The sequence below is a fragment of the Brienomyrus brachyistius genome, chromosome 25 (assembly GCF_023856365.1).
Source record: "Brienomyrus brachyistius isolate T26 chromosome 25, BBRACH_0.4, whole genome shotgun sequence".
Taxonomy (NCBI): domain Eukaryota; kingdom Metazoa; phylum Chordata; class Actinopteri; order Osteoglossiformes; family Mormyridae; genus Brienomyrus; species Brienomyrus brachyistius.
In genome coordinates, this window is record NC_064557.1 from 6,174,443 (window position 1) to 6,200,215 (window position 25,773).

General features: G+C 45.4%; 2 protein-coding genes and 1 long non-coding RNA gene across 7 annotated transcripts; 2 read left to right on the forward strand and 1 right to left on the reverse strand.

Moving 5' to 3' along the window:
- The first annotated feature begins 965 nt into the window (after positions 1-965).
- larp1b (La ribonucleoprotein 1B) lies at positions 966-14,937 on the forward strand. 4 transcript variants are annotated; one of them, XR_007385538.1, is made up of 18 exons: positions 966-1,648; positions 3,704-3,765; positions 4,338-4,397; positions 5,180-5,342; positions 5,444-5,590; positions 5,703-5,862; positions 6,147-6,291; positions 7,126-7,300; positions 7,587-7,714; positions 8,599-8,940; positions 9,646-9,763; positions 10,358-10,542; positions 10,795-10,901; positions 11,198-11,358; positions 11,811-11,955; positions 12,173-12,226; positions 12,457-12,587; positions 13,687-13,827. XR_007385538.1 is itself a non-coding variant. In XM_048996449.1 (18 exons), the coding sequence occupies exons 1-18, from the start codon at positions 1,471-1,473 to the stop codon at positions 13,728-13,730; spliced, it is 2,580 nt and encodes an 859-aa protein (XP_048852406.1). In that variant the 5' UTR covers positions 966-1,470; the 3' UTR covers positions 13,731-14,937. The 4 variants fall into 4 exon arrangements, 2 of the variants coding, with proteins under 2 accessions (XP_048852406.1, XP_048852405.1); XR_007385539.1 differs by having other exon boundaries at positions 12,457-12,609; positions 13,687-13,822; XM_048996449.1 differs by having other exon boundaries at positions 12,173-12,282; positions 12,460-12,609; positions 13,687-14,937.
- Positions 14,938-15,765: 828 nt separating this feature from the next.
- Positions 15,766-22,226, forward strand: pgrmc2 (progesterone receptor membrane component 2). The gene is made up of 3 exons (XM_048995575.1): positions 15,766-16,180; positions 18,887-19,042; positions 20,768-22,226. The coding sequence occupies exons 1-3, from the start codon at positions 15,835-15,837 to the stop codon at positions 20,863-20,865; spliced, it is 600 nt and encodes a 199-aa protein (XP_048851532.1). The 5' UTR covers positions 15,766-15,834; the 3' UTR covers positions 20,866-22,226.
- Positions 22,227-24,304: 2,078 nt separating this feature from the next.
- Positions 24,305-25,748, reverse strand: LOC125720321 (uncharacterized). Of its 2 annotated transcripts, none has more exons than XR_007385416.1 (3): positions 25,677-25,748; positions 24,917-25,009; positions 24,305-24,820 (listed from the first exon to the last, which is right to left on the reverse strand). It is a non-coding gene; the product is annotated as an uncharacterized LOC125720321 (long non-coding RNA). The 2 variants fall into 2 exon arrangements; XR_007385417.1 differs by having other exon boundaries at positions 25,565-25,742.
- Positions 25,749-25,773: the final 25 nt, after the last annotated feature.

Below are 25,773 nucleotides of genomic sequence, written 5' to 3' on the forward strand. Positions count from 1 at the left end.
TGGGAAGAATATTTGTTTTAAAATTTAAACATTAATATATACAGCGGGTCTCTGGCTATGGGACTCTGTCTTCTCATTTTAAATAAAATAATACAACCAACTCAAACTGATACGACCTAGTAAATGGTATTCGTGCGTTATACGCAGCTATCTGCACAGCTCCAGTTTCAACAATTGTTGTGGTTACCTTCCGCAGCTCTGCGCGTCTTCCGCAGGTCTGCTTGTGATCCGCAGCTCTGCGCGTCTTCCGCAGGTCTGCTTGTGATCCGCAGCTCTGCGCGTCTTCCGCAGGTCTGCTTGTCTTTCGCAGCTCTGCGCGTCTTCTGCAGGTCTGCTTGTGCTCTGCGCATCTTCCGCAGCTTTGCGCGTCTTCTGCAGGTCTGCTTGTGCTCTGCGCATCTTCCGCAGCTTTGCGCGTCTTCTGTAGGTCAGCATCTCGCATTGCAGCCGCTAGTACCGCCGACTATATTTAAACCGCTACGTTTTAGCACTGCGGCTCCTCCTGCTTCCTTGTGCTTGGTTTGTTTCCAGCTAACTTAATCTTGTTTTACATTTATAGTATTTATAGTTATGCGGTCAGTTGCACTTTGCTTTTAAATACGTTTCATGAATGTAAGAAAAGGGGTAATTAATCCTCTTACCTAGATTTAGACAGTAAATTCTAGCGGGACGGGGACCGACATTCCACGGACATTTGTTTGATTTTTCTAAAGATAAGATGTTAAAACACTAAGCACACAGTATTTTATTGTTTTGGCTAAAGGGTGACTGTATTCACAATATTTACGGCAACTGGTTGCCAAGGTTAAGCTTTCTAATGCCAGTAAATTAATTGCCACTCATTGACTAAATTTAATTTATTGTGTAGCGTCATTATAATTCCCGGGATGCAGATATAACATAAAATCGTGATACTGGGTGGCTTGCATGGAAAAAGTGAAGAAACACAAGCAATCACACGTGTCCATTTCGGACTTCAGTGCAGCGCACTAGGGGCGGGCGGCGGCGCTGCGGCGCGTCCTGCCAGTAAATATACTTGTTTTTAGACTTGATTTTTTTACAGCTACTCGGGTAGTTGTTTAACTAGCTAATGATAATTTATCTAAGGATTTAGACTGGTTTTCACTGGGTATTTACTTTGCCAGCGTAAGATTAAGAAAAAAAACACGGTAATTTTGAAGGCCGTATATTTTAAATTGTTGTTATTACTCCGTGTCTGTTTTAAGTGAAATACACAGCGTCCACTTTCAGAGCTCGGGTGGTCGGCATATTTTAACAGGAAAGAGAAGCGAACTACGGGACGCCCGTGGAAGTTGAAACTAAAGGCGAGGTGACAGCGGACTGCAGACAGAAAACAGCCCGGGGTCTCAGACACCAGAGCAAGCAAATGCGCCTGTGGAGGCACGGCTGACACGAGAGGAGGGGCGCCGAGACCCTAAATCTGACTGCAGGAGCCGGGGGAAGGGGGTCATGGAAACACGGGCAATAGGCAGAACCAAGCCGGACCGTGCAGAAAATGACGGCAGTGAAGATCAGGGGGAGAGTTCAGGTGAAAATATCATTGAAGCACCGACACCGAAAGTAAACCCTTGGACAAAGAGGCAGTGCGACTCCGATGACACTAGAAACGCCAGCATTCAGGAATCAGGTTAGTGGGTCCGTGGTCTCGACAAGAAAACATACTAGAAGAACAGTATGTAAAATAACCGTCAGTAATATGCCGTCAGTAGCGAGTTGTTAATTGGTACGTTTGTGTAGTTTTTGAGGCGAAGTGACTAAGCTACTTTTTTTTTTTTTTAAATCGGAAGTGCTGGAAATTAAGGAATAATTCACGAAATTACTTATACCAGTTTCGTTACCATATCTGAATGCCATTGATTTTTGTTATTTACATACATGGACATGAAAAGTGACCAATCAGCGTCGGGGGCGTGGCTTACAGGCGCTTCTTAATAGCGCTAGTTTAACTTTCTTGATGATCTGGTTGTATAACATCAGCGGGTCTTGTCAAGTCGTATTTCAGCTTCCTCGGTCGGGATGCTGCGTGTTTTTGCCTTCTTCCTTACGATCAAATAGGATTTCCAGTGGAATTCGCAAAAGACAGCTTTTGACTGGAACATATTTGGTTTGCTAGTAAAAACAAGCGTACTTTGTGTTACCTCTTGTCTGAAACGAAATAAAGGCAGATAAGAAAATCAAACAAAGGTCGTTTGAGTAACTGTCAGGAATATGTACTTTATTGCAGCCGTTTAGCTGAAATCTTTCAGGGATATCAGAGAGGTCCCGGGGTTGGTAAAAAAAAAGAAGTTACAATATCATTAGATACAGTCTTACTGCATACGCAGAAAATCTTGCAGCCTTTCTCTAGTTATTTATGAATTAGCTGTTATCAGTAGCATGTCAAGGTTGCTTTAGTGAGGTTTATTGGGCTGCTGATAGTGGAACATTCCGGCTGTCCCACCACCCCCAGGTCCAGTTGCAGTTAAACATCAAATTGGGAAACACTGTGGCACAGGTGAGGGACAGACGTTTGTGCTGACCCTGGAACCCCGCCATGTTTACGCACAGTTCCCTTTACGGTCAAACATATTTGCCAGTGTGCATGGTGTTGAAGCTGCGGAGAAAAGCTGCATGTGTCACACGTTCTCATGCAGTTTGGGGGCCGTATCCCTGTAAATGGCGTTTATTTGCTGCGTATTCTAATGGTAGAATCTGGTAGGATGATCTGAGAACACAATCATTTTCAAAATATCTAGTAAGAGAAATGGATTCACTGTAACATTCTAAAGGATCATACAATAACTTATACCTAGCAGCTGACATCTGTACTGCGCGAGTCACACGTCATACCCCTTGGCCTGTTAGCTCAGGTCGCTAACACATGCTGCTAATGACAGTCATGGCTATGGCCCTTGATAAGCTTCTATGTGGGTGGCTGTCAGGCCTTTGTACTTGTTTTGGAAGGTTGTGGGTTTGAATCCCATGCGTGGTGGAATAGTTATGTTGCCATGAGGCTGTTAATCAAGATCCTTAATCCCCTGAAAAATGCTGTGAGATATTAGATAAACTTTACTTTTACCTGCGTATGTGTCAAAGAAGCACATATCCCAGTATGGTAAAGTTAGAGAATTCCTATGTATATGCACGGGATGTGACACCAGAAATTTAAAAGCATGCGATTCTCTCCTTACGTAAGTGTCAGCATTTGCTGAAAATGAAATTCTATCGCACACATCAATAAGCATGGCCCCTTTATGGAATTACGGCGCGTAGCGGATGTGCAGAATCCGCGATTTGGGGAGAGACACAATTGTACTTATTTCATGTGTCTCGCGTGCGGAGAAGCCACACAGAGTAACGATGGAACGTGTCGCTGCCCCCTGTCTGCCACTCGCTGATAAACATGATGTTATTTTGGTTTAAGACCCAATGAAAAGAGTGAATCCCAGGGACACAATTTAAAAATGTAAATATAAACATCTGTCTATTGTTGGTGGATGACTGAAGCCAAATTAAATATTGGGCTGGGACGTATATCCCCCTCCCCCTAGGTTCCTCCGTCCTTCTTTAAGACGACCTGCCATTTGCACAAACCTTTAAAAGTGATATTTCATTGGAACACATGAAAAGCACTTAAGTTGTCATCCTTCATTTTTTAAAAAGCGAGGTTAGTCCAAATTTAATAGAATTCTTACTTCTACAGGGAAGAAAAGTCCAACCAGAGTCATTCGTGCTGGCAAGCCCAAAGCTAGGAAACCGAGCAAGGTACGATTTATATTACGTTCTGTTATGTGTCTGCTATTGGTGATTTTCCCATGATGATCACAATCTGTATTTGGGCTGAAGTGCTAAACTACCAAAGGCCTGGTCAGAAGAGCAGAGAGGAAAGTAACTATTATATCCACTGGGAGCTGCAACAAATGACTGTGAACATAAGATAACAATCGTATTAATAGCTAATGGCTCATTGGACACCAGATGTGACCTCATCATAGGCATTATGACATAGCACCAAAAGTTCATTTCATTCCTTACAGTGTATAATCAGAAAAATCATCCTATGTTGACATATTATTACGTTGTGGTTTTCAGAATTGTTCTCATTCTAGTTCTCTTTCTGTACTTTAAACGTGTTTTAAATGATCAAGTATGTAAAAAAGAAGCTATTTGCAGGATCAATTTCCTGTAAATAAATGGCATTGTTACGAAAATGAGTGACATATTGCCGATCGTGCATGACGGTGTGGGATCAGGTAGATCAGCCTGGCAGACATTTGCTTGTCCGTGAAGCTGTGGAGCTGATTGCAACCTGCAACCTCCTTGTCTCTCCACCACAGCCAGGCGACTTCAGTGACAACAGCAACTGGCCCACACCTGCAGAACTTGCCCAAAAAGAGGTGAGACAACAGGTTTCGTCTCAAGAGTTTTATGAATTTACGGACTTTCGCCAGTGTGCTGGGTGGATTGCAATGACTTTTTCTTACTTGCATTATATTTGCAGTAAATGGGAAGCACAGTTGCAAAATTAATGTTTCTTGTGATGGAGTTAAAGTTCGTATGTTACGGTATGTTTCATGAGTACAGGGTTTGTTTTCAGTAATTGGAGAGCAAATTCCCAAAACTCACTCGGCTGATCCTTTTGTTGCCTTTGCGATGAGACTGTGAGGGACCTAAAGTCAGGCCTCCTAATCATCAGCTACAGAATTCACGAAAACTCACTCAAGCTTCCTGTAATCCAATGCAGAACTTTCCCTGAATTTCCAAGATTCACTGATATTTTCTTGGGCTTATCCTGTGGACTGAATCATCCATCCATCCGTTTTCTGTAACTGCTTCTCCTATTCAGAATCACAGAGGGTCTGGAGCCTCCAGGCACAGAGAACAACCCAGGATGGGGTGCCAACCCATTACAGGACACACTCACATCTATGGGCAATTTAGCAGAGACTCGAACACTGTTCCTAGGGTTGTGAGACAACAGTGCAAACCAGCACCAGCATGCTACCCTGGAAATTTGCTCTCTAATCAATCCTGGGTTCTGCTTGGTTAGACAGAGGCTACGTGAGATTGTTGGGGGTTGATAGGGGTTAGCAGAGATGATGTAAATCGGACAGGAAATATCCTGGGATTGAAATGGTAAGAGATGGTGGATGATGCATCGCACTTTGCCTCGCAACAGCATCAAGACACCCTCAGCAATCAAGCCAGGAAGGGACCCCTGGCACGACGGAACGACAGGGTGGAGAGCAAGACGGGTCACACCGAGGGCAAGGGGAACCAGGAGGGCAAGGAAGAGACAACCAAGGCGAATACACATAATGGAGTAGTAAGGAGCAGAGGGGGTAAGACTGTAGCAAGAAGAGAAAAGGTATGAGTGCAGCGGCAATACAGCAGGAGTAAAGGGTGTAAGAGTGATACCAAAAAGAGACATCTCCCCCTGCAGGCTGGAGGAGGGAACACAGGGAGGATAAGGATGAGGGTTCCAGCGTGCGTAGTGATGATGACACTGTGCGTGGAGGTTTCCGTGGGAGAGGCCGGGCTCACAGCAGAGGAAGAGGGCGCGATCGAGGCAGTTCGCACAGCGCACACAGTGAGTCCTGAATCTCCTTGCCAGTGGACCTGTAGCCCTGGCAGTACAGGTGAATGGCACACTGCCTCAGGGTCCTTGAGTAAAGTGGTGTTTAACAAGCGTGTTTGTCTAGGACACAGTTACAGCACCAGGGAGCCCCGTCCTCACGGAGCAGCCATGCAGGCTCCCGCCGAGTACAACACCAACATGATGTATTACTATGACGACGGCACCCAGGTTCAGATGTACACCGTGGATGAGAAGTTACTGAAAGAGTACATCAAGCGGCAGATGTGAGTGGGACTGAAATGCAGCCAGACCTTCTACCTACCCGGGACGTTTGGTTTGGGCTGTGATTGTATGGTGGAGCATTACAGAGTAGTACAGCTGGCATCTAGTGACATTTCTTATAGAGTTCAGTAGTTCGGAAGCTGAATGGAAGTACTTTGAGACTGGATGACATTTTCAGCATTTTACCGTTGAGCATCATGAACCACAGCGTGCTGTAGGACCTTAGGAGGTCTTTCCATAAGATTGACACCATGTTCCTGAATGCTCCATCTCCCCTCTTTTTTAGTGAATATTACTTCAGCCCAGACAACCTGGAGAGAGACTTCTTCTTGAGGAGGAAGATGGACAAACATGGCTTCCTCCCTGTCTCCTTGATCGCCAGTTTCCGCAGAGTGCAAGCACTGACCACGGACATCAACCTCATCTATACGGTACCAGCTTTTCCGCACCTCGTACAGAGCTCACCTCAACCAAGGGTCTCCAACTCCGGTCCTTGGAGAGCTATTGTCCAGTAGGTTTTCTATCCTGCCTGGCTTCTGATGAGCCACACCAGCTCTCAGGTAAATACCAGGGACAGGTGTGGCTGATCAGAAACCAGCTGGAATAGGAGACCTACAGCTGCAGGACCGGAGCTGGAGAGCCCTGAACTAAAAGATCCATTTTCCGGAGTCTCTGGCCTTCTGTGCTTATATGTCTTATATATTACTGAGTGTCTGTGTCTCTATGGACACAGTCGCCAGTTTATTAGATTTGCCTGATTGCTAATGCTAACAAGCAGTGAATCACATGGCTGTAACTGAATACGTTCACCACACAGACAGGGTTACGAGGTCCAGTTACCTCCTGACCGCACATAAAAACGGCCAAGATATGTGATCTTAGTGGTTCTGTATGTGTTATGATTGTTGGTGCCAGACGTGCTTCCGGCATCTCAGAAACAGCTGGTCCTGGGATTTTCACACATCACAGCGTCTAGGGTGGTGAGATAAACAAAAACACATCCAGGAGCAGCATCTCTGTGGATAGAAACGCCTAGTTAATGAGAGAGACGGAGCAGAATGGCCAGACACGTTATAACTAACAGGAGGGCCGCAAGTGCGAAAATAACGGCGTAGTCTGTTAATGCCAGATGGCTTCTCTGAATGCCCAACTCACTAATCCTTGAAACGCTTTGGAGGGAAAAGTAGGCCCTACCCGATACTAGCCAGCTGTACCTAACAGAGTGGACGCTGAGTGTTTGTACGCATGTCGGTGTGATTATCCAGGCTTTAGAGGGCAGTACAGAAGTGGAGCTGATTGAGCAGAAGATTCGCAGAAGAGCGGAGCCTGAGCGCTGGCCAATCCCGGGCCTGCCTGCTGTGACCACGCCCCCTACTGACTTCTCTCAGCTTGTCCACTGTCCTGAGTTTGTCCCCAGACAAGGGCCTTTGGCTTGTCCCGGTGAGACATGCGGCGATCTGTCAAAGAGGGAAATCAATGCAACGATAAAACATTTGGTGCTCTTGGAAGTGGCTTGTGGCTGAAGGTCGAAAATTCATAAAGTCACACAGTGGCTGCAGGTGATTCTGTCAAAGGTGTCAGTATTATACTGTGGCCTGTGTATTATTAAATGGTGAATTAAGCAGCGTTGGACAGCACTGAGTAATACTGATCGAGGTTTAGCTGTGTGACGTACAGGAGGTTTCCAGCCCCTGACTTATGACCTTTGACCTGTTCTATTGCTCAGCTTTGCCCCTCAGCCCCCCACCATCCCGAGTGGCTGACGACACCCAGCTGACCCCTAGCCCACCCAGCAGCCTGACCCCCCCTTCTGAGGAGCCCTCCACCTGTCTGCCCACCCCAGGAAAGCCCGTGGTAAAGCAGCTGCCTCTGTAGAGACGCCCAGCCCCGCGTGCAGTATCAGCACAGAGCCGGTGTGCTGTGTAGGGCGTCGTAGGCCTGTGTAGGGCGTCGTAGGCCTGTGTAGGGCGTCGTAGGCCTGTGTAGTGGCTTAAGGTGGCAGCCTGCTTCAAAAGAAATCCATGAAATCAATGTCGTTTTAGCTATAAGATTAATATGTCTATCTCAGTATTTATAATCTATTTACAACCTCATGTTAAAATCAAGGTTTCTGCATTTGGTAGAGACTGTCGTGAAGATCATTGGTCAAAAGGATCGATGTAATCTTAAGTGTATTTTTGTACAATGTGTATTCAAAGAGCTGGAGAATTCCCAGTGATCCGTCCATCAGGCGTCGAACCGTTCTAAGAACTGAACCGTTTTAAGAACTCTTTCATTCCCATATCTGTCATTTGGATGTCATATTACTTGGAAAAATAATCTTAAATAAGAAAAGAAGTAATGGCCATATTTATGTATTTACTTAATCATTCATTGATTGTATTTTTCTACTACCTCGTCTGTTGTGAGGGATGTGTCTGCTCGTGTTTTGTATGAGGGAGGGATGTGTCTGCTCGTGTTTTGTATGAGGGAGGGATGTGTCTGCTCGTGTTTTGGTAGATTTTAGTTTGTCTGGACGTTGTTTGAAGTACACAGCCTCCTGTGGAAATATAAATGAATCTAGACTGTGGATTGACATGATAACAGGACAGCAGACCGTCTGACTGACTGCTGGGCTATAATCATGCTGCCGGAATATAGAGTGAAAACAGGACTTTAGGTTGAGGGTATCGATTGTCTATCGAGCTGCTTGGAGTGGTGCATTGTGGGTATCTCTTTGTGTGCTCCTTCCTGTGCAGGACAACTCTGCAGTGGCGTGTCATGCCAGCCAGGGGGAGCCAGAGCAGGAGGAGCTAGACTTCCTGTTTGACGACGAGATGGATCGACTGAAACTGCGCAAGGGCACCTTCTCCAGCTGCTCCGAGGACGACTCTGACTACGAGCTGGACGACCGCGACGTCAACAAGATCCTGATCGTCACGCAGACGCCCCCGCACCTACGAAAGCATACTGGTGGGGGAAACCATGTGACCCGCGCCAAGATCACCCCGGACCAGGCCAAGGCCATCAATGACGGGCTGCACTGCTATGAGCAGGACCTGTGGATGGAGAAGAGCCAGGCAGACGTCCCAGGCAGCAAGGTGAACCTCGGAGCCTCAGCTGCAGCAGAGCGATGATGTTCAGCCGGGCTAATTAACGAGAGGCTTCCCCCTATTCAGGTGGCTCCCACTCTAATCTGAACCAGCTGGTTATTAGTGACGGTACTTTGGCAGCAGCTGGCGAGATTCTGTGTCACTCCCCCAGGGTTTGGCCTCAGTCCTGTGCCTCAGCCTTGAGTCAAACAGCGCCACCTTGTGGAGGCATAAATGTCACACATTTCCAAGGATAGTTTCTATTTCTCTGTCACGTTCGGCTGGTTTAAGACAAAAAATGAAGCCTTTCTATAAAAAGCTCGTGGACATGCACCTCGAAGTGCCCTGACAAAGCAGCCATTATCCTGACAGTCTCATCTAACAAGCCTTTCATTTTAATGCCACTTCTGCCCTACATCGGGGGACTTACTGGGGACCCACTCTGTATTTGTGCCACTTTTTGACATCACACTAACGATTTATGCTAGTTCTAATTTACTGTTACCACAGAAACCAAGAAAATGCAATATGTCACAAGCTCCAAAAGGCTATTTATTGCATCGGAAGACGTCCTTCATTTCTGGTTTAGTTCTTTCACAGTTGAGTTCATCTCGTTGATTAGTCTTCCAAGTTTTCAACTCCATTTGGATTATTTCACCAGTGTTTTATTTCTTGAGAGGGTTTGTGCTGATGGGTATGGTCTCCCCCTCTAAGGAGGAGATGGAAGACTTCAAAACGTTACATCTGGCCAGTAAAGATGACGTCGTTCACCTGACTGGAGAATCTCCTGTCAATCAAAGACAGGAGGCCCTGCCCAGTGTTTCTCAGACAGGTACAGGTACTTGGCTATTGCCTTCTTGGTCCTGTGCCATGGTCTCCTACATTTAAGGTGGGATTTTCCATGAATGAACGCTGCCATAATGTACCAAGTTATTGCTCTTAATGGTCAATTGAATATCAATATTAATGCTCAGTGTTATTCGGAGAACTCGTTAATGTTACACCTCTATACTCCAGCCACCTTATTTACCATATGTATCATGTAGGTACCTTGTGTATATTTTTATCTATTTGATCACTTAATTGGTACCACTTTGCAATAAGGCTCCCTTTCGCCACTTGTAAATGGTAGTAAGTCATTAATAAAAAGCAAACTGTGTTATAGCTTGTTCCAAATTGTCTATTAATAATTTACAAAGTGTTGAACTTAATTAATAGCCAGATTATAAATAACCAGATTATAATAACCATTCATGAACTCTTTATATGGGTAAACTTTCACCATTTAATTTTTATTGTAAGACCTGCATAGTCTTTGCCACCGTGCATGAATTCCAGCGTACTTGTACTTCTGTATCGTGCAAATGGCAAATAAGGTTTCAGTTCAGCATCAGTTCAGTTCCGTAAAGCTCTGTGATCTTCACAGGTGGCTCAGCCAGCAGCCTGAACGGTGGGGAAGCCCTGATCGCAGGTGTGGCCCAGTCCCTTCCAGCCGCAGTGCCCAAATCCCCCAAGAAGCCGTGTGCCGTGGGCACGCCCAGCCGGCACGAGCCAAGCAAGACGCCCCGCTTCTACCCCGTCATCAAAGAGACTGGCAATATTGACAGAAAGGTAGGAGCTCACTGACTCTCTCTTCATCAATATGCACATGCCAACAAAGATGGTTTTCTCACACTGCCCCCTGGTGGACATAACTTTTAATCCTCCAGGTTGACATAAACTATGCAAAGAATTATGTGCAGCGACACCAGTTGCATAGCGACAGTGCGAGTAAGCGTACGTGTTGAAAGCGAACTTAAACTGGCCTTTAGGTGTAGGTGTTACGCCTGTGGGGGGTGCGAGTCTAATCCCTGTGTCTCTTAGACTCCTCGAAAGAAGAAGACGAGGCACAGCTGCAACCCCCCACTGGAGAGTCACGTGGGCTGGGTGATGGATGCGTGTGAACACAGACCTCGGAGCTCCTCGCTCAGGTACTGCTGAAACCGGGAACACACATGCATGTAAGACATCTGAAACAGTGGTTCCCAATCTGCTTCTTGTGGACCCACAGACAGTCCACATTTTCGCTCCCTCCTGAGAGCTGGGAGGGAGCAAAAACATGGACCGGCTGTGGGTCCCCACAGACTGGATTGGGAACCACTGACCTAGAACCAGCAGCACTCAGTGTGGACAGTCAAGCTGGATGATCGTTCTTAATATTTGGTTCCCTTCCTCGTCCCCGAGCTCCTCGTCACTCACATCCTCTGCAATCTCTCCCCCCCCACAGTAGCTCCAGTGTATCTCCCGCTGATGGGCCCCCCCTGGTTGGGAGCCAGGGCTGCAGCCCTAGCTCTCTGCCTCAGTTCCAACACCCGTCCCACCGACTCCTGCAGGATAACGGCTTCACACAGCAGGTTTACCACAAATACCGCCGCCGATGCCTGAGCGGTAAGTCTGACAGAGCCCAGCCAATCACATCACACCTAGATGGTGTTATTGATACAGGAAACTGCCGTAACGAAAATCCAATTGTTTTCATCTTATGGCTGGGGCAAATCATTGTTTGTACAATAACTTACTTCACCTCCCCTATTTGTACAGGATGTCGCCTTACTTGTTTTACTGCTTGGTTAAACCAGCTGCTTATAATGATAAATAACAACCTGCAACTTTTAAGGACTCTAATGTAACGCTAGTAAAAATGAAAATCTATCCATACTTAGAGCTATTGTTTCTTTAGTTATATTGGAACACACATTTAATGTCTATTGTACTCTAAAAACGTTTTGTTAGCAGATATTGAAACAGAATTCTGTTGTATTTTCAGATCTGTACTGTGTATGTCACTGCTAACAGCATTTCATCGGCATATTTGTTTATTTTTTCTAAACGTGTTTCAGAAAGAAAACGGCTGGGAATTGGTCAGTCGCAGGAAATGAACACTCTGTTCAGGTTCTGGTCGTTTTTCCTGCGTGATCACTTCAACAGGAAGATGTACGAGGAGTTCAGGCAGTATGCGCTGGAGGATGCTATGGAAAACCACAGGTAAGACATTATCGACAGGCAGGTAGGGAGGGCGCGGATAAGCTGACGTCGTTTTTGACGTGATCGTCCCGAGCTGAGTAGCTGGGAACAGGGCAGGGCAGCTTGGATTGAGATTTTCTTAATTCATTCACTCACACCTGAAACCTGAATGAGTTTGTGTGGAATCTCTGGGAAGAGATGGGTGTTTTTCAAGTAGGTCCTCTGTTGTCCTTCAAAGGTATGGGCTGGAATGCCTCTTCCGCTTCTACAGCTACGGTCTGGAGAAGAGGTTCAGGAAAGACATTTTTCAAGACTTCCAGGAAGAGACCCTGAAGGATTATGAGAAAGGTAGCTGCCTCATTCACAGGGTGGGGACCAGCCTGCAAGACAGAATTTCCATAGCGTCCCCTAAAGTGGTGTTACGGCAGTGAGCAGTGCATACAAGCCTTTCTGTTTGCAGGACTGCATGTCAGTGGGCAGCGCTACGTTCCGGTGTCACTGCTTTTCTGTCATCTTCTACTCCAGGTCAACTGTATGGGCTGGAGAAGTTCTGGGCTTTCCTGAAGTACTCTCAAAGCAAGAACCAGCCAACTGAACCCAAGCTGCAGGAACACCTGGAGAAGTTCAAACACCTGGAAGACTTCCGGGTCGATGTAAGGGTGTGTCTGTGCTCAGGTGACAAGAATGAGGTCCTAAATTGTCTCGCATTGTTCACCGCCGGTAAAACTGAATCACAGCTTTCCTTCACGTCTTTGTTTTGGAGAATTTTTTAGAAAACTGTTCTTAGATAATAGATGTATAAACTTTCTAGAAACCTAGAGACCATATTAGTTATAAGAAGGTTCAAGTTCAAGTTTATTTATGTGACACATTTACAGACAACCGTTTGCTGTCCCAAAGTGCTTTACATATAACAGAAACACACCACAACAACCGCAACTGCAGCAAAGTAAAAACAAGAAGCAAAGAATACAAAGAAAATAAGTCATATTACAATTAATAGTGTAACTAAACTATAAAATATATAATAATGTCAAGCGCAACTGGAATGAAAAGCCAATTCAAATAAATGTGCCTTAAGCAGAGACTTAAAACTTTCCAGGGTCTGAAGGGTTAACATTTCAGCTGTTAAACAGGCTTGTCATGGACCCAGAAACACTCTGAAAAGCAGCATTCATAATATCTTTGAAGGAAGTAACCAGATGTGCCCAGGGGGGTGTATATAGGTGTAGATTCGCTAAACAATGCCTGTAGTTGTTAAGGGCTGTGTGATTAAGCTGTTACTACCAGGGGGTACTTCAGTATACTGTACACAGGATTAACTCGGCGAGAGCGGCATGCAAATTGTGTACGGCACCAAAGATAGGAGAAGTTTCAACATCTTTCAGTTTTTCAACAGATTGACTTTTTAAGTTGTACTAAACGGCAGAACAGAACTGAATCTGCATAGGGGTCTGTAAAGGTGTATTACAGTCTCCAAGGTGGCTACAGGTTACGTATTAAAACTGAGATAGATAGGCAAAATAGATTTATTGCGAAGGCTAGAAAATTGGTATAGAATGGCTAGTAAAATAGCTATGAAAGCAGTAATAGATCAGCTATACACTAAATTAGGATATAGCTATTAAGTGTGTATTGGACTGGCTATAGGAATGATACTTGAATTAGTCCGCAGCTCAGTGTTGTGTGTGTGTGTGTGTGTGTGTGTGTGTGTGTGTGTGTGTGTGTGTGTGTGTGTGTGTTATGTTGCAGCCCCCTATGGGAGAGGAGGCGGACAAAAGACGCTCAGGAGATGAAGAGGAAAGCTCACAGACGCGGGCCCTTTCCTGTGCCCCCCCAGGCCCTCCATCTGAGCCGATCTGCTCCAATACCCTGCTGGAGTCACCACACAAGAAAGGCGTGGACTGACTGAGAGGCCCATCCTCCGTGAAATCGGCCCCACGTGCCTGAAATCGGGCATGTGCCCTGCCTGCGATGCCACATTCGGCCTGATGACGGCCCTGCTCTGAGCTTTCAAAGCAAGGCCTGTCTGTCTGCAGGCAACTGGGCTGACAGCGCAAGGAATTTTTACTGTTTACCATTTCATCACTTAATGACGTACTCATTAGTTCATTTCATTTATTAGATGCAGTTAATATCAAAATTATATGGCGGAGGATTTTAAGGAGATTTAAGGCTCATTTACCAAGAAGTGTTTCAGGATCTAATTAAACAAACATTTATTTTCAGTGCTCAGGACGTTTAATGCTTTCTTTTTAAAAGAATGTGCAGTTCCGTTCACATGTGATTTTATGCATATGACTATGGTGCTGTTTGGGGTTAAAATGCCCCCACAGGTAGTTAAAAGTGGACATGGGGTTGCGCATCAGGCAAACGTTCAGCTATATGCAAATGTGCAAATGATGACCAGAGCATAGATTTTTTTTTGTGGTTGTTTGAGGTTGAATGATTTCGTTTTAAGTAAAATGGTCCGAAATTACATATTTGAACAAAGGATAAGTAAAAAAATGATCCCATGAAAATCCCATTAACATCAGTCCCGCTCAGTGCACTTTAACAAAATGTTCGCTAATTCTTTAAACCCTTTAAACTCATAATTATTATTTTTATTTGGGATGTTCTGATTTGTTATGAAATGGGTTTGCAAGTTCCTTAGAGGTTTTGCATGGTGTTTATATATTTATTTATGATTTAAGCAAATGAGCACGAATGACAAGCTTGTTTTGTGTGACATTAAGACCATCATATGAAGCGCGCTATGAAACATGATTAAGTGTGATTCGTATGAACAGGCTGCGATTGTGGGCTTTAAGGCTGCCAAATACCCAGTGTCACGTGCCCGAAGTCTTGGCGTGAATGTTGTATATAGGAGCAATAGTGTTGAGTTTTATCTCTGATTGTTAAAGGAAATGTATGTTTTCTGTGGTATGCATGTTAATCTGAAGTATTTTTTCTAAAAGTATAAAAAATGCTCATTAAAAACAACAAAATGATTTTCAGAAAGCTAAAGCTGCGCGTGACATTCTATTCCAGTATACTTTTTATTTCAGTGTTTAGATCTGCTTAATCTTAAAATTCATTTAGAAAGCGGAAAATGTTGAGTCTTCTGCAAACTTCATAACGGAACAGAGCGGCATCCTGCCAATTTTGCTTGATGAAGCACATCACCAAATCAAATTCATTTACATATACAATCCTTACATATACAATGTTTGTATTTATAATAGGTCGTTTGTTTTCGCAATCAGTTGTATGTACATGGTTTTGTATACTTGAGCACATGTTAAATAACTTTGTATCGTTATTCCTGTTTATCACCATGCAATTCTGCAGAAAGTAACGAAAACATACTTTCTCAACATCGCCACGTCAGTTCAGATGTGATATGCGGCTGATGCGGTAGATTTATCCGATTTATCTCCAATCTCTCCAAGATCTTGAGTTAAACAAATAAATATCGTGACACAGATATATGTCAGGCAGAAGCCATGCGCTGCAGTCTCGTAATTTTACGGCCTCCAGAACATTACAAGGCAAATGATTTTTCCACACAAAGGCAGAGCCATTTTTCTCATATAATAACTACTTTACTCAGATAACAGGCTGGTGGGTCATCAATTCAGATCCAATGACGCGAGATTGAGGTTTCGAAGCCCGCGGTGGGCGGGATTACTTTGTGCTGTCAATCACGTCCCAGTTTAGTCCAATGGGAATCGAGAAACTAACCAATGATTGATTGTGTGGATGATTGACAAGGGCCTTTAACCCCGCCCACCACGGGCTTCGAAGCCCCTGCTTCTCCCATTGCCATTTAACGCAGCCCGCTGACAGCACGAACCAATCACTGTGGCGCTTCGTCACTTTGGGCGGGAGCGTTGTGGGTAGGCGCTAACGTGCAGTATGGCGGACGATGGGGAGGGTAGGAGTGCAGCAGCCGACACCGCAGGCGGCCAGGGGACGACGGACGAGACAGAAACGGGCCTCGGACTAGCTGGCATGCTGCTTGATATCACGGTTTTAGTGCTAGTGGCTGTGCTCTGCTATGCGGTGTACCGGCGATGGGGGAGACGGATGGGCTCGGACGCGGCCGAGGGAGGTGAGGCCTCGCCTCTTCCCAAGATGAGGAGACGGGATTTCACTTTGCAGCAGCTGGCGGAATACGACGGCATCCAGAACCCGCGGATCCTAATGGCAGTTAACATGAAGGTCTTTGACGTGACCAGCGGGAAAAAATTTTATGGACCAGGTAAGGATATCCCCCAGGCGGGAAAGATGCGATCCCCGCTGGCGTCCCGACGTGGCTGCATGGTTAGCCTGTTAGCTTTGCAGCTAAAAACAAAAAAGAAGCTCCTCTGGCGCTCTTTCCGCGGCGGTATCCCTGCACTTCCTCTGCTGTCCTTGCGCTGCCCGGGTAATGGCGGGTTTTCTGGCGCTAGAATGCACTTTAATCAGACGTGGGGAACTGCTTTAGGTGCATGCTTATTTCTTTATTGGTTTTGCAAGCGGTGGCTCCCTGCGTTTATATCGCACAGCCCAGACAGCAGCCCCCTTCACGAATCGGCGTGTCCGCATCTCCCATGGTTTCGCCGTTTGGCTGATTAGTAAAGCCCAGCTGTTTTTCGGTAGCTCGCCTTCCTCTGCAGAAAACCAGGTAGTGACTAATGATCAACTAGTTCAGTCTTGGAGCCACATGGGGTAATCGGAATCCGGTGTGAAAGGCAAGGTATGTGAATGCAGAAGATCGGATCGGTATATCTACGGTGTATAGGTGTTTAACTCCGATCAGATCGCCCAGTAAAGCGTATAATGAGTTCATTAGTCTGACCTTCCAAACTGCAATGTTTACTCCAAATACTGGCAGGGCTAGGAGTCTCCTTGCTACTCTTTCTTCGGGCTATATACTCGTCTTTATTCCTGTTAAGGGAGGGACAGTTTTATGCACCCTGTGCTTCAGGCCAGACTCGTCTTGCTCACGAGTCTTTCCACACGCTCTCAGACGCCGCCTTCTGCTCTGAACTGGACCCTTAAGAGATGCAGTGTTTGTGTCTGTTTCTTTCATCCAGCAAAACACTGCCGCGCTGTTTCACCTGTCTGGCACTAGGCAATGAAACGCGTGGACTGATCAGCTGGTTTTATGCAATTTCATTATTTATACTTTTCCCTGCAGCGCCCGTTCACACGTGGTTGTCCCAGAGGACTTAAGATTTAGCAACAGAAAGATGAACGTGATGGAAGGTGGTTGTGCTGTTAAGAGGTGACGCATATTTGTAAGGCAGTTATAGTAGACGTGAAATTCTGGGAGCATGCCAAGTAGGGATGGAAGGTAAAGGTCAGTTGAGGTTAGCTGACTGGTGATGCGTCCTGTCGCTCTGTGGTAACTGCTCCTCGATCTTTGCCTGCAACGTGACAGATATTTCTAAGCTGTTGGGTGAACGTGGCTCCTATGCTTTTCTCCTGAGTCCCAATGGTTAGAAACGACTTGAAATAGTCTAAATATGCATCTGAAAATTAGTTTGTTGTATTCCAAGTCCGTGCTTTTGCTTTGTCTGATTTTCGGCATGTATTTTTGTTTTAATTTGCTTTTGACGTTTTATTGCTGTTTTCTTATTTAGCCTTTTATATTGTTTTACATACTTCCTTAAGCACAATGCAGGAAGCAAGTGGAAAGACATTCCGCTACACAGTAATACCCTGTGTGATTGTGTATGTGATGGGCACAACTTGAAACTTGTTTTACTTAATGCCTTTTTTTGTCTTCAGGATTAAAAAGAGAATTTCCTCTAGATAGACCTTTGCTGGGGGGCTGTGGTTGGTGTGTGAATCTCTGTGCCTGAAACCTCCTCTCAGTTTTATTTCCTCATCCTAGTTTACTTCCAGGTGGCTGTGAGTCTGTGTGTTCAGTGGTGCTGGTGATTACATGAAGGTTAACTTTGAGAAGCAATTTAATGCATAACCAGAACCTGAGCAACTTCATGGTCGTCTTGCGTAATGCCTGATTTATTGTTTGTTGCTGTTTTGGCGGTTTGTTCTATCCAGCCTTGATAGTGAAGTAGCTGGGTTTAACGTTTAAGACTTTTGCTAAAGATTTTGCTGTGTTTTACAGGCTCCTCTGCCTGGTGCCAATGTTTGTGAATTACTTTCATCTCGCTGAGCGACTGCTTTCTGCTGGTCGACCCCAGGGTACGAGCCAGGAGTCCGCTGTCTAGGGAATGCATGTCCTTGCAGGACAGAAATGTCCAACCCTGCTTTGGTGCTACATAAATGGCTACTGATCTAAGGGGCAGCGGGTGACAAAATAAAACCCGACAGCAAGTCAGCACTATGCTGCTATCATGTGTGGGGGTGGGGCAGGAGGGCGGGGCTGGAGACGACAGGGGCGTGGCTATGAGAGAGGGGGCCGACAGCTGCTCTTGAGTGGCCGTTCTGTGCATTTCTCTGCCATTACTATACTTAAGTGCTTTTACAGAGCCTTGCGATAGAAAGACAGCACTGCAAGGGTCCTTTTGATTGTCATGTGGGTGAGAATTATTACAGTACAAAGATCCTTTGTGATGTGATTGGTCAGTCAGTCAGTTGCTCTCTGAATCCCACTGTGCCCTCCGTCCTCCCCAAACCCTAAAGGGAACTCTAAGCTGCTGCTGGATGGCTGTCAAGGGAGTAGGCTGGTTTGTGGCTCTTATATCCTGCAGAAAGGCCCAGTGTGGAGTAGGCATGTCTGGCTTTGGGGTGTCTACACATATGCCTGTTGGGAAATGTTTATTGATCATCCTCAGTCACCGGGCAGGGTGGTGGCCACCTTGGCTCTCAACGCAGATATAGTTACCTGTGGCTGTGCTTTAAAAGTCACCCCCATCTGAAAATGTTGCCCTAGCAGCTACATCCACCCTTACTGGCTAACATCTTTCCTGTGTGATCTTTCTGGCTGACTGTCACCCCCCTCCCCCATTTACAGACGGCCCGTATGGGATCTTCGCGGGTAGAGATGCCTCCAGGGGTCTGGCCACCTTTTGCTTGGAGAAGGACGCACTAAGGGATGAGTACGACGACCTGTCAGATCTGAATGCCGTGCAGATGGAGAGCGTGCGCGAGTGGGAGATGCAGTTCATGGGTAAGTGTGAGTGCGTGTGAGGGTTTAGGGCATTGAAAACCCAGCTCTGGCTGATGCCTGACTGGTTAGTCAGCATTATTGCAGCGAACCAGCTGCCTGTCATTCCATATTTAGGGGAAGGATGAATGTGAGCTCAGGATTTAATGTCTGTCCCTCCTCCATGTATATATTCACATTGTCAGGGGTCATTAAAGGACAACTGGTGTAGACAGTCAGGCTTAGACGTGGCCCCAGACAGTCGTGCTGAGATTGTTAGGATGAATCTCCTTCAGCTGACTGAAAGCATGCGTCCGACACATCGTGCACATGAGTTTTCGTTAATCTGCCTGCACGCAACACTTGTCTAAGATACCAACACCAGGGATTGAGGGCGTTGGTGCAGGGTAGCAGAGAAAATGCCTGCTCGTTCTCCTCTGGACACTCGCTTCTCTGCACCGATCTTGTGTCCACCTGGCCACCAACCGCACTGGTCCTCAACCACAAAAAAACAAACATGGCAGGTGCGTTTGAGCAATATCTGTGTGAAGCTATTTCTGCGGTCTGCCTTGTTTTGAATTTTTCCATTTTCGTCTATGTAAAATAGGTGGTATGACCGGTTTTGTGTCCGGATTACGCATGCAGATATACTCAGTCTGCATGCAGAGAAACTTGTCGGTTGAAGGGGGTGTCGGTCCCAAGGCTGAGGGCCAACTGGGAAAAGGGCAGGACGTGGTGATGACCTGTGTTAATGCTGTTGGGGTGCATCACCCCAAAACAGATGCTCCCCCTACAGAAAAAGACATCAGCTTGAACAGTATTCTTTAGCACGCTGCTGATATGCACATAGAAACCGCTGATAATGCATCATGTGCTCCCTATGACTGATGAGTCCACAGATGCACAGCTGGTCAGCTTCCCCCATGAGGTGCAGAAGGGCAACAGCGCCAAGGTCGAACATTAATATAATCAGCCCATCAGTGTTGTGGGGGTGCTGCATTATGGCAAAAATCGTGATTATTTTGGTCAATACTGAGATCACGATTATTTAATGCGATTACTCAATGAGTTTGGAAATATGCATTTATTGCACTGTTAAAAAAACTAAAAGAAAATCTTACTTGTGGATTTCCTTGAACTTTTAAAAATAACTCGGTTGAGAAACAAAAAGGAAGTAGAAAGAGGTGCACTGGATTGACAGGACAAAACGGGGGCGTCACTGTCAAATGAAATGAGACACAATATTGCTGTTTGTTTTTGGTTTGATAAACGTTGGAAGCCAAAATCATGACTGCATTTCAAATTCAATTAACCATCCAGCCCAGTGCTGTTGCATGATTGTTCCAAAAATGTTTTCTTCCCTGAAAGTCTGTAGTAATTTGTGGTAAAAACAGGACATTTAAAATCAGTTAAAAGTTGTTTGGCAGAAAGTGTCGAAATGTAACACCATGGATTAATAATAACCTTATTCATGCCACCTGCTCCAGTGATCCTGTCCGCTTAAAGCTTTCTAGATGGATTTATATACAAGTCTGAGCAGTGCCTCTCACTGGAGAAGCGACTGTCCTTCACTCCAGTATTCCTCTAAGTGAAATTTAAAATGTTTTGATTTCCTTGATCTTCAGTGGGTAGAGCTGTCTAATTTCTGGGTTTTGCCAGATCTTATGCATCGTACTTAAATTGCGAAATCCAATGAGTTGGCGGCTGAGAGTGTCTCGTGCTGAATGTCTCCCTCTGCTGGCTCCGCAGAGAAGTACGACTACGTGGGCCGGCTGCTGAAACCTGGAGACGAGCCGTCTGAGTACACAGATGAGGAGGACATCAAGGATCACGTGAAGCACGACTAGAGCGCGCACTCCACCAAAGCTCCCCCCTGTGACAGCTGCAGCCGCCTGGCCCCGCCCTCTTCATCCCCCCCCTCCTTACCTGCTTTCCTCTTGCCCCAACCCCCTCCCATGATGCTGCGGGCCTCTGGACACGACCCCCGAGCTCAAACTGCTCTGGTCGTACCCCCGCTGTGGTTGGGGGGGAGGGAGGGGGGCCGGTTGGGGTTTTAATTATCAAGATTATTGAAAATGTCTCCTTTTTTGTTCCTCTCTCTGGGTTTTCTTGTTTTTTTTATGGAGTAGCATATCGTTTTTCGTGTCTGTCACGGGTCACAGAAGCGTTGGACTGGTCCTGGGCTGTTGGAGGTTGCTGGGAGATGGTCCCAAACATTGGGGGGGGGGTTCCCTGTCATTGGCACCTCGCACAATAATTGGCTCTTGCTTGTCATTTGCTAAGCTTCCCCAACATCTCTGGGGTGGAAACCATCATCTCAGGCTTGGGGGAGTGTATTGTCGCCCCCTAGAGGCAGAATGCAGTTTGTTTTGTTTTTTTTTTACCTGTGTGTCTCTTTGTATTTGCACGAGTGCCCACACACAGGCCAGTGTTCACTAGAGGTCTTTCAGCTTATCACCGTGCAGTCGTGCTTAGTGGGGTAGTGTGGTGCCGCTCAGGTGTTCCGATTCACTTAATGCTGAGGTCCTGATCGGTTATGTAAAGGGAAGGTCACAGGTTCAGCTCTGCTTAGGAGACCACACCCATTCGGCTGTCCTACATCACCTGTTTACACGCCACGCTTATCAGCTGGAAGTCCGTTATCCCCAAAAACGATCAAAGTATTAATTGTGCCTTATTTCAGTTTTTTCCTACTAAAACCTGGATCACTAGGAAGAAAAATGGGATTAAAGAGATTCCCCTTGACATTCTCGTTGCAACGGGCCATTCCTGTGTTCGTCAGACTCAAGCTGTGCTCTTGTCAGTCTACAAGACTGGATGGCTATTCTGTGTCACCTATTTGTATATAGTCTGTACAGTCTATATTCAGTGTTACTGCCATATTTAAGTAGTTAATGAGATCCATACTACGGTGTCGTATTGGCCAAAATCCCATGCTTTACGTAGGTTCTTCTCGTTTTATCTTTATTTCTGTGTGCTTCTTTTAAAGTGTGGGGATGTCAGAGGGTCAAAGGTGGACAGGAGGCCCGGGAACCTGTATATAAACGTACCATTTTATTAAAGCATGTGTAACAGCGGTGAGCCTATGCTCAACTCCAGCTCCTTGTATTTAAGTGTCGGGGGTGTGTGCGTGTGTGTGTGTATGCGTGCGTGTGTGTGTGTGGAGGAAGGGATGATGTTCATGCATAATAAACAGTTTGGATATTAAGCCCTCTTGTCAGTTTGATGTCTGTAGGAAAATGTCTTAGTAAAGGTCGTATCCCAACTTGGGTGGGGTGGGGGGGTATGGAACAGAAGGGTGCGAGGCAGCTGCTCGCATGCATGGAGGTGAACCTGTGATCGGCTGTGTTCCTATCTGTATGCGCGCTCATGGACGGTAAGCAGAGGCCCAATCGGTTTACAGTTGCGCTTCAATGTGCTGTTTTTACATTGAATATTTAAATGGCTGAACGCTTGGTTAACTGAATGCATCAGTAAATGTTCTATTTTCAAAATGAAGTAAATGGTGAAAAAGTGAGTCAGTCAATAAATTAAAAAAAAAAAATTCAGCATGCACTATGGACTGGACTTGAGTTACCTGACGTTACCCAGCTTTGTAGTACCTTACCAAATACTGTTCATTTTGTCTACTCAGGAAGAAGAGGCAGCCATTCATTATAGCCCATGATCTGGTTATTTGTACGTGTAACTGAAATATGCGTATTTCCCCATGTGAAAAATAAAATGAATCGTTGCTACCAGCCACAGGCAATGTGGTAGGGATACAGTTTTTAAACAGGCTCAAATCTGAGACATTTGTGGACAACTTTAGTATATTATCCACAAATAGTTCATGCCTTGAATTTCAGTAATTCAGTAGCCGATCATTTGTAAAACTGCTACAATTTTTAAATGAATTTTGGCCTGTTTAATATAGTGCTACCAAAGTTGTATGTCTAAAGTGGGAACGTTCAGAAGCGACCCCCCCCCCCCCCCCCCCCCCCATTTCTCGTTAATTTGAAACCCATAGATCGTGGTTTAAAGGGGCCCTTATATGCTTATTGTCAGTTCTTAAATTTTTTTGCGGTCTACTAGAATAGATTTACGTGCTTCAGTTTTCCAAATTAATTTTTCCTCATGCTGTACGTCTCTTCACGTTGTGTGTGACTGTTTGAGATGCTCTGTTAGAGCCACCCCTGAGTAGCGCGATGCGCTATGATTGGTCAGCTTGCCCTATACCTCCCGCTGCAGTAGGCAGGTCCTTTCAGGTAGGCAGCCAATAAGGATTGTGTTACGAGGTGACCTCACCATGTCGCAGAAGTATGGGCTGGAATTCCAACAAGATGTTTCAGGCAGATTAGAGAAGAGTGGTGTCTGTGGTGAGAGTTACTCCCTTTGGTGTGTACTTTGATTCCTTGATCTTCAATGGGTGGAGCTGTCTAATTTCTGGGATTTGCCAGATCTTATACATTGTACTAAAAATGCGGTAGGGTTACAGAACTAAATGAGAAAAGCGAAATCCAATTAGCTGGCGACTGAGCGTGTCTTGTGCCAAACGTCTCCCACTGCTTTCTCGCATACATGTAACACACTAAAGGACAGGAAAAGCATAATAGGGCCCCTTCAACAAGATGAGCTTCTTGTTTGTTCTCATGATCTTGCTGACGATGCACCAATATTGGCCAATACTTACCAGTGAATCTGCTTGTAGCTTTAACAGCCGATGTAAACCTGCAGATGGCAGCATCCCCAAAATCTGCATATTTCCATTACGGGGTGAGAAGTAACCTTTGGCATCCGGCCTACAGGCAGGGCCCGGTAAGTTTCTTCCTACAGATGAGGAAAATCCAGCTTTGCTCTGCAGAAGGATGTCAGTAGTGGGGGACAGGATCCCCCTGAAAATGGCTTCCTGTCTGTGTTTCATAAAGGCTGAATTTAGGGCTGTGGTGGAGGTATGTGACTCTTCTTTGCACGGTGTCTTTTGCTTGTGAAACTCCTGCCAGTTCCAGGCATATTCCAAACCTGCAGGACGGCGTAACGCAGCATCTGTCTCGTTCCCTGTCACTTTGCCCCCTGATACCACTAAGGGGGGCATATAATTCAGACAACGTCCGGACAAAACAAAGTCAATCGTGAGGGGAGAACAATCCATCACCACCTTAAAACAACGATGCCACCATATTTGTTCTATGTCACGCCACCCTAGAGGGCACAGAATGTTTCCAAGGCAGCGGACCCACATACAGAGGGCAAATAAATGTATTGTGGCAAGTGTGTGAGTCATTTTAATAAAGGAGATGAAACATCTTTTAAAATGGAAGTTGCTTTCTTTATTAACGGCGAGTATTGGTTTAACACTAGCAGTGGCACACACTGGAAAGCCAACAATTTAAATGACACAGTTACACGCCAGTGAAATACACATTCCACGTACCTACTACAAGCTAAAACTTTCATTCTCTGCACGGATGGATCAGAACAAGGCTTTGGATCTGGCTAAATGGGAAACTAGATATATTTGCAGAGCACTAATACCCCCTTAAGTCTGACGATCATTAGTTTCTTATGAAGTTGACTATGTCAAAGCTAAATTCCACGGCAAATCCGGCTGTTACGTGGGGGTAACGGTGTCACTGAGTTGTCTGATTAGGTCTTCAGCTCTCTTCACGTCAAAGTCAGAAGCGCTTAAGTGATAAACTTTAATCTCTTACTCTGTTTATATTCTTTGTATCTGGTGGAGGGGATCCTTCCGGAATAACACTGGAGTGTCTGGAGACGAGGACGTCTACATGATATTCTGTGCCTCTCCAGACCTCTAGAACTCTTGGGTAGATACATAAATCATCCGTGAATGATTACATCAGAGTCTGCAAACAACACAGCAAGATTGCAACCTAATATAAGGACCAAAGAACTTACCTATCAAGTTCAGCATGAAGCTGAAGTTGATCCACCCCAAATTTCACCAACACTGCAAAGATATGTTTTGTAATCTTCCCTTCTCATGAGTGTCTGTAGAAAAAGGAATATAAAAATCTATGAAGCTGACAGAGTTGTAAGAATATTATGGCATAACTTACAGTACCAGTAAAAAGTTTTAAGAACATAAGAACATAAGCCGCCTACAGAGGAAAGTGACTGTGGTCAAGGATCACCCTTTGGAAGGCGTGAAATTAAGCATCTTCCCCATTCAGCAATCACTAATCATCCATCCTATAGCAGACATCTTCACTGTAGTGTTTAGTGAACATGTAGGGGCCTGTTTATAGAAGTAAATCGTAAAAACCATTGGTGTTAATGATGATAATGAAACCATAGCACTACACATCATACTTCTATATATTATAAATAGAAAATGACCAGACATTCAATTCACTTCAAAGTGGAGAAATACGAAATAGAGGACGCCAACTTATACTGAAATACCGGCAGATTGTTTAATGTGCAGTTCTCGTGTTTTCGTGCGTTTCACGACGTTTTCTTCTACACAGCTTATGCGTTTTAATGTTAACAACGGCAATATTGTTGATTACTCAGGGGCTGGGTGCCAATACAGTCCCGACGTACTTTGTAGCTGTACGAAATGTAATCAGTGTTAAGCTTCTTCCTTTATCCGACAGACTGAAATACCGATCCTGCATAATCAGGGAAGGACAGTTATTCTGTTATCTATTCGTACCACAAATTTTAATATCATACAGGAAGATCCTCGCGGCGAAAGTTTTAAATCCAGGACATGGTTACAGTTCCGGTTCAGAAAAGCATAGTTTGTAATG

Coding starts and splice junctions, on each gene's coding strand:
- larp1b (XM_048996448.1), top strand. CDS start 1,471: ATGGAAACACGGGCAATAGGCAGAACCAAGCCGGACCGTGCAGAAAAT. Junction 7,301..7,586: donor AGGGCCTTTGGCTTGTCCCG/GTGAGACATGCG, acceptor TCTATTGCTCAG/CTTTGCCCCTCAGCCCCCCA. Junction 10,543..10,794: donor CTGGCAATATTGACAGAAAG/GTAGGAGCTCAC, acceptor TGTGTCTCTTAG/ACTCCTCGAAAGAAGAAGAC.
- pgrmc2 (XM_048995575.1), top strand. CDS start 15,835: ATGGCGGACGATGGGGAGGGTAGGAGTGCAGCAGCCGACACCGCAGGC. Junction 16,181..18,886: donor GAAAAAATTTTATGGACCAG/GTAAGGATATCC, acceptor CCCCATTTACAG/ACGGCCCGTATGGGATCTTC. Junction 19,043..20,767: donor GTGGGAGATGCAGTTCATGG/GTAAGTGTGAGT, acceptor CTGGCTCCGCAG/AGAAGTACGACTACGTGGGC.